The sequence below is a fragment of the Arachis ipaensis genome, chromosome B10 (assembly GCF_059453495.1).
Source record: "Arachis ipaensis isolate K30076 ecotype BB chromosome B10, ASM5945349v1, whole genome shotgun sequence".
Lineage (NCBI taxonomy): Eukaryota > Viridiplantae > Streptophyta > Magnoliopsida > Fabales > Fabaceae > Arachis > Arachis ipaensis.
In genome coordinates this window covers 131,626,588-131,634,793 of record NC_142435.1, presented here as the reverse complement: position 1 = coordinate 131,634,793, position 8,206 = coordinate 131,626,588, and the positions used below count along the sequence as shown (strand labels likewise).

The following is an 8,206-nucleotide window of genomic DNA, read 5'->3' as shown; positions in this document are numbered from 1 at the left end:
CAAATATTGCAGAAGGATATTTACCACCTTCTCCCGGCCATAATTCAGGCCTTATACCCATGCATTGTAAATCTCTGCGAGCTTTAACATTGTCTTTAGATTTGCCGCTATCGTTTAAGATAGTGAATACTACATTGTCGCACACATTTTTTTTATATGCATCACATCGAGGCTATGACGCAACATCTGATCCTCCCAGTACGGGAGGTCAAAGAAAACACTCTTCTTCTTCCAATGCGAGTCATCTTCATCCACATCCTGGCCATTGCGTCTTTTTTTGGATGTCACACTTGAACTCTTCCCAAATGAAACGTGCACATTTGACTATTGCCTCAATACATCTATTCCGGATAACTTCTTTGGCGGATCTCTACCTTCGACCTACCCGTCAAATCTATTCCGGTCTAGTCTGTATTTGTGTCCCGGATTTAAAAAGCATCGATGGCCCATGAAACACCATTTTTGACTGTCTTTCAGCCGATGTGGCTTAGCATCCAAGTTACACGTAAGACAGGCTAACCCATTGTGCGTATTCCAGCCAGATAGGTTTCCCAATCCTGGAAAGCCGCTGATAGTCCACATCAGTGCCGCACACATCTTGAAAGTGTTTCCCTCTTTGGCATCATAGGTTTCAACGCCATCCCATAATTGCTTCAACTCATCTATCAAAGGCTACAAATAAACATCTACGTCGTTACTTGGCATTTTCGGCCCAGGAATAAGCGTGGATAGGATGAAAGATGTCTGCTTCATGCAAAGCCAGGGTGGTAGATTATACGGAATAAGAATCACAGGCCAGATGGAGTACTTTGTGGTCATATTCCCAAAGGGATTAAATCCATCGCTCGCCAAGGCTAGGCAAACATTGCGTGGATCCGCCGAAAAATTAGTATACTTTGCGTCAAACTTTTTCCATGCTTCAGCGTCCCTTGGATGCCTAAGGAAACCATCGTTATTAGACGCCTGTGAATGCCATAACATATCACTCAATGTGTTGCTGCACATGAATAACCACTGCAGTCGTGGTATGAGGGGAAAGTAACGAAGGGTTTTGGCTGCTATAGGTTTTCCATTTCTCTTTACTGGTACGTTGAGTCTAAGAATAGAGCCCTTTTTAGTCTTCTGCTTCCATCTTGAACATCCACATTTCTTGCACCTAGTCAGGTTCGCATCATCACCTCGGTACAGCATACAATCATTTGGACAAGCATCTATCTTGGCGTATTCAATACCCAGCTTTCTTATTGTTTTTCTGGCTTCATACACTGTATTCGGAAGTTTTGCTTGTTCGAATGCGTCCCGCAGTAAGTCAAGAATCATTGTCATTGCCTTGTCACTCATACCGCACATACACTTGATATGATAAAGCTTCACTAAAAACGATAATTTGGAGTACTTTGAGTATCCGGGATATAACTCCTGTTCTCCATCTGATAGTAGATCGTTAAAATCTCGCGCCGCGCGACTTGGACCTTCATACAAGCTTGGTAACACGTCTTCATCATCTTCTGCATGTTCGATTGTTGTGATATCCTCACTCCCATATTGTATCGTGAAATTGAAGGCTTCATTGACCATTTGGTGTATTTGATTCACTTGGGATATCAGATTGTCATCTACTCGTCCCAATCTAAGACTTTCTTCAACCAGATTCTCACCATGACGCACCCAAATAGTATATCCAGGGGGAAATGGTCGTAACAACAGATGGTCGTATGCATCCTCTCTTGTTTGCATAAGTTGAAACCCGCATTTAGGACATGGACACTTTATCATGCCATCAGAGGATGCATTCGCAAACGCAAAGTCTAAAAAATGATTCAGTCCTTGCCTATATTCCACACTACTCCGTGATTTTGAAATCCAAGTTTTATCAATATCTAGTTTAGTATCAAAATAAAGCGAACTAATTAATAGTGACGTAAGAAAAGATGAGAAAACAAAAAGGTAAAATTTTGCATCCATCAGAATTATGACGATATAATTTTAGCAAGCAACATAGTTTTAGCAAATTTCAGTTGATATGAGATTTAAAATGGTTTGCAAAATATAAAAAATGTGTTTCCTTCGCTTACTGTCATACGGGAAATTATGGCGAATAATAGTCTCCTAAAATAGGACCACATATAGTCTTATTAGTATTTTTTATGGTTTTGGCATTGTTATTATTTAAAGTTTGTCTATGTACTTTAAAGTGCACAGTGTGTAACTAATGTCTTTCGTATAATGTTAATGGTTAAAAAACTTTTATGTCTAATAACTTTATATTCAATATTTTAAATTATCTCTAGTTTTATTATTCTATTAAAATTTTTTATTTTTAAGTTTATCATTCTTTTTTTTTACCATTATTTATCTACATATTTATCATTGGCTCATCCCCACTCTTATATTAACTTGTTCTCTCTTCTTCTCGTTCAACATTCTCTACAATATCAATTAGTTATTACAATGAAAAATGAATACTACTTTAAAAATAAAGTATAAAAAAGGGGTCTTGTTACACTTGTGTGCATCATCTATACTCCTATAAATATAATGAACGAGTAAACTTTACTTTTTCTATTGTCAGTTTTTTTTATTATTTTGTTCATATGAATTTTATTTAGTTTTTATTGTATTCTTTTTGTTTATATGGTATATGTTGTTGGTTTTATGAATTTTTTACTATTTTGATCTCCGTATGATTATTTTTTCTATTCTTTGATGTACTCTATCTTTGTTTTATATCAGTTTTTTTATTTTTTATTTTGACTTTGTAAATTTTGTTATTGTAATTATTATATACTACGTTTATTATAAAAAATTTGTATAACATAAACTATGATCCTATAAAAAATGAAAAATAAATAAAAAAATTTATTATAGGTAATAGTAGAGCCATAAATAATGAAAATTTATAGTCCAAAATAAGTCTAAATTAAAGAGTACGGGTAATACTAAAAAAATACTAAAATATTTTTTTGTTTAACATTATAAAATTTAGAGACCACTCTTTCATAATTTTTTAATGTATTTATGTATTTATATAATAAATATTTTTTATATTGTACTTGTGAGGTTCTGTTTTTGTATGTATATAAAAAAATAATTAAAATTGATATCTCTAATAGTAATTTTTCATCTAGCGTTAATTTTGATTAGTATAATCCAAACAAAATTTATTAATCTATAATCAATTTTGAAGTAAATATTGTCAAACATAAATCATGTTAACCCAAATTTACTTTTCATCAAAATAAATTTTATAAAATCAATTTTATGCAAATTGACATTTGCAAACTGAAATCCAAACACATACTAAATCCTTTTATATATTGTGATAGAATTGGTTTCAACAAAAAAAATGATCGAAGACAATATTTATTAAATTTTTTTAACTTGCAAAAATTATTACACCATATAATAATTAATCCCATAATTTTAATCAGCTATATAATACTATTAATATTTAAATATCCTTATAATATAGTAATGTTATAGGTTGTAAATTAATATACGAAAGTTTTGATGGTTATAAATTATAAGCAATTATTGTAATAAATTATAATTAATAGAATATTTCTAATTATTTTTATAAGGATATTAATAGTTATAATATTTACAATAAACATTATACAATAAATTATGATAAGAATAATCTTATATCATTAATAAAGATATTATTTATAAATATTTATACGGATATTAATATATAAATATCTATAAATATTATAAATTACCGCTATTATACGCAATTATGATTTTAATATATCTATAGGTATTATAAGTATAATATTAGCCTTTTATAGTGTAATAAATATCATTCTTATTATAATTATTACTTATTACTTATTTAAGGGCAAAATCATATAACAATTGCTAATTATGGTTTGCCCGGGCAACACGGTAATGTTTTGATTTTTAGTCAGGAAAAAGGAAAAAAAAATGCCCCTAATGGACTACCCGCAAGCCCCACTCCTCCCAGCCCCAAATCTGAAAAATGAAATAAAAAGAAACATATCCTAGCTGCCACCGTCCTCTCTTAACCCCTTCCGCAACCATCGCCCGGTGCAATCACAGCAGCCCCCACCGCTCTCCCGCAACGCCTCAACCTCATCGACGATTCCATTGTCGAGCTATTTCTTCTCCTCGCCGTCGCCGCGAGTTAACTCTTCTCGTCGCCGTCAACACCGAAGTCTCTATTATCATCACCGTCGCAGTCGAGGTCTCTGTTCTACTCGCCGTAGCCGTGGAGCTCGCATTTTGTCGCCGTCAATATCGCTCTCTGTCTCACTGTCCCTACCTCTGGTTAGATTACACAATGCTTCCTGAGTTTGGTTTTTCATGATTTTTTTATCTGTTCTTAATAAAAGTAAAATTACTGATTTAGTTACTCGGGTAGTGGTGAGATTTTATTTTTTTATGCGTCTTGTGAGTTGGATGATTGTTTAACTGATGTATCACTGTCCCTACCTCTGGTCATCTATTCAGCATTATGCCTCTTTTGAAAATTTTGACATTGACGTTTTGCTTGATTTGTTCTCTTAATTTGTTGTTGATAATATAATTTAAGCTGCTGGGTTAAGGTACTGTTCATAAATTGTATTTGACTTTATGAAATGTGAATGTTGTTAATATTTTTATGCTATTGGGAACTCGGTTTTGTTAGTGATTTACTTTTTTCTACTAAAACCTTATTTTTTCGAGGGGCCTTTAATTTTTTTATACTGAAATTAGAAGAACTATAAAACAAGGTTTCAAATAGAACATACATGAGACGCAGAAACACAATGTTACTTACCTGGTTGAAGATCCATTTGATTGGCTTTTGGTGTGAAACTTAATTACTTCAACAAACTGAAAAACAAAAAACGAGATTCGTCGTGAGAAATCAGAACAAATTAATGTGAAACAGTTTAAAGTAGCATATAGAAAAATATTTACACAGAAATCCAATAAGAGATGAACCAGATAGGTGATTTTGGCTTCAGAAATAACTTTTTCTTATTTTTATGTGACCTGATTATAATGGTTATCAGTGAAATTTATATAATTGAGTAAGCACGTTTATAACATTTGAGAATCACAGATATTCATAACTGAATATTTCAACAAACTTTTGAAATTAAAACAATATTCACTACTTTTAAGTTATCCTAACTGTTTAACTCCATTTAAATTATGCAGGTGGTTCAGATTACATTTTTAAAAGAGGCAATAGTTATCTTGTTTAAGTAAATACGGTAACTTCATAACAGATTTGGTGCAATTAAAATGGAACTGCATAATTTAAATTTAAAAGTGATAGGAAAATCCAAAAACAAACTATTTGAATTGATTAACGTTAAATTAATTTGTCAAATGTTGTTTTGATCACTTCCTATTTCTTCTCAATTTCTGTTTTAGCCATACACCCCAAAATTTCTATATATCTGAAACTCTCCTATCAATTGCAGGTCATTCTCAGCAGGTGAGAGACCTCTCCATTTCAAACCTGTTACGTGAGTTCAATCCCCTGTCTCTTCAAGAGTTTTTTCCATTGCTGAACATCCCATAAGCTTGTATTTCCGCAGTTAAGGTACATTATTTTTCTTCTTTTCTGTATCTTACTTAAGGTTTCATTATACATATCGTTCAGCATTAAGTACTAATATAAGAAAAAAAGTTATAAAATTCTAAAAAAATAAAAGTATACAAAATTCTATTGAAAATATATCTGAAATCTTTATTTAACAGAAAAAACTTTATATGCTAGTGTTCATGTATTTATATAGGTAAACACTACTGTATACATAGATAAACGCTTTTCTCTAAAAAGTTGTCCTTTGTTAATTAACAAATAGGTAAAATTAGAAAGCAACTGCTTAAGTAATGTTTAATCAGCTATATATGTTTAAATTATATGTTGTACACCTTATCATCACCTATTGGAACATTTGTACTTACATGTTTGACCAAAACTAGAAGGTATTATACTTCACACAGTTCTAAAATCAGTCTTTCGTTACTTCATTCACAATTAACTTCTTTATTCTTCTTCCGTCAAAGCACTGAAACTTAATTAATTTGTTTTCTTTTATCATCATAGAATAAAAATGAAAAGAATGAATTTTTTTAATTTATTTGGACAATTTTTAAGCTGAAAATAATATATATTTAATTTTACTTAACACATATATTATTTATTTTATTTTTTGTATATATATCTTCCTGATTAACAAAGATTTCCCAGCAGAGAGAATAGATGCAAAAGATGCCAAGTTGAATGGAAAATTGTATATGGCACTTAATTTGTATATGCCAAGTTGAATGGAAAATTGTATATTTGTAGGAAGCAATTGCGAATGTTGAGAGGCAGGATGGATCCTCTAAGCACATTTCACAGAATCACTCGCTAGCACAAGTTCTCGGAAAGGAGCACCCAGGACGAGTTCGTGCCCTAGGTGCTGGACCATGTCCCACCCAAGTCTTTGGTAACGCTGCTGGACAACCGTCGGGTTCTGCAGAGTCCAATGCAGAGGATAAGAGGATGATTGCAGAATTGACGGCTAAGTTAGAAGAAGAGCGGGCGAAGAGACAGTCAATACATAAGGTCTTGGGATATGTAGTCCAACAGTTAGGAGGCAATTTGCCAGTTGAGATTGCTGAAGAGCTGGCATTTGTGGGCGGTACACCGGACTCGTCATGTGCAGGGCCATCTTCATCTGGAAATCACAACCCGCAACAAAAATCTTGAATTTCAATTAATGGTTTTGGATACCTTTTACATTTAAGTTGGTTTTGTACGTTAGGCTTATTTTATCCAACTTGAGCATTCTTACTTTATTTTGGATGATATTATGACAATTTCGTTATATATGTTATGTTTGCATAACTTTAATCTGGTTTGTTATGTTAATTGAGCTGTTTTACTTGGTTTAAATTTGTTTAAATTAGTTAAAAAGTAAAAAAAAAAATTTAAGTTTAATAAGCATTCTTTGTCAAAATAGGCAAAATAGTAGAAAATTTAAAATTTTAATGGAAAATTTGAATTTGACGGCAGTTTTGAAACCGCCGCAAAACTATAAAATTTTTTCCTGCGCTACATTTAGCGGCGGTTTGTAACCGCCGCAAATTCGTTATTAGCAATTTTCCTTCACATACTGCGGCGGTTAATAACCACTGCCAAACCTAAATGGCACTTTTCGGCGGTTATTCCAGCGGTTGTCGAAAACCGCCGCAATCCGTTTTGCCGCGCCCTATCTTCCGGCGTTCCAGGAACCGCCGCGAAATATTTTGCGGCGGTTCAAAACCGCCGCTAAACGGCTACAGGAACCGCCGCTAAATGGCGTTTTTGTTGTAGTGAATATCCTAATAACTGATGTTTTATGTATATATTATTTTTTATTAATCATTGATTGATTTTTTTTATTATAAGAGAATGGCTGCGCTGAACTCTGTATTCAAATTTTAGTATGTCGAAATTTATTTTAAGAAATGCTACTTTATTTTCTTAATTAATCAAAATAGATGAATGATAAAAATACCTGCTACCTTATTGTTATTTTACAATATATAAACCAAATATTAGTCGAAATAGATTATTATAATACAAATAAATCAGTATATAGCAAAAAAACACACTATTAACTAATATGCAAAAGTCTGATAATTAATTTATCAGTGAATTCAGCGACGGAGTTTGAAGAAGAATTTCGAGGGGCTAAGTGGCTAACTACGTATAAATCTTAATTTACAAGATATATTATAATAAAACCTCTAAGATCTTTTTCTATGTAGACATATTTATTTTATTAAAATTAAATTGGTTTTGCAAATGTCTAAAAGCAATTGCAGAAACTAACAAAATATTTTAATAGAACTTAAGGAGTATAACTTGAAAATTAGATAAATAGTGGAAAACCAGTTATATATATGTTGTTCTATTGCTACGTGCTATTTACTTAGACTTTTCATGATATGTAAAAGGTTAACAACAAAAGTGCAACTTAGCGGCGGTTCCTGGAGCCGTTTAGCGGCGGTTTAGTGAACCGTTGGAAGATGGGGCGCGACTAAACGGATAGCAGCGGTTTTATTCAACCGCTGGAATAACTGCCGCGAAATGAAACTTGAGTTTTGCGGCGGTTATTACCTGCCGCAGTATGTGGATGAAAAATGTTATTTTTCAATTTGCGGTGGTTTGTAACCGACGCTAAATGCCAGTGATTTGAAAACAACACAATTT

At 32.5% G+C, this 8,206-nt stretch overlaps 1 protein-coding gene across 1 annotated transcript; it reads right to left on the bottom strand.

Annotated features, from left to right (window-relative positions):
* Positions 1–672: 672 nt before the first annotated feature.
* LOC148581750 (uncharacterized) lies at positions 673–1,776 on the bottom strand. Its single transcript, XM_088493511.1, has one exon. It carries the CDS (start codon positions 1,774–1,776, stop codon positions 673–675), a length of 1,104 nt encoding a protein of 367 aa, XP_088349637.1.
* Positions 1,777–8,206: the final 6,430 nt, after the last annotated feature.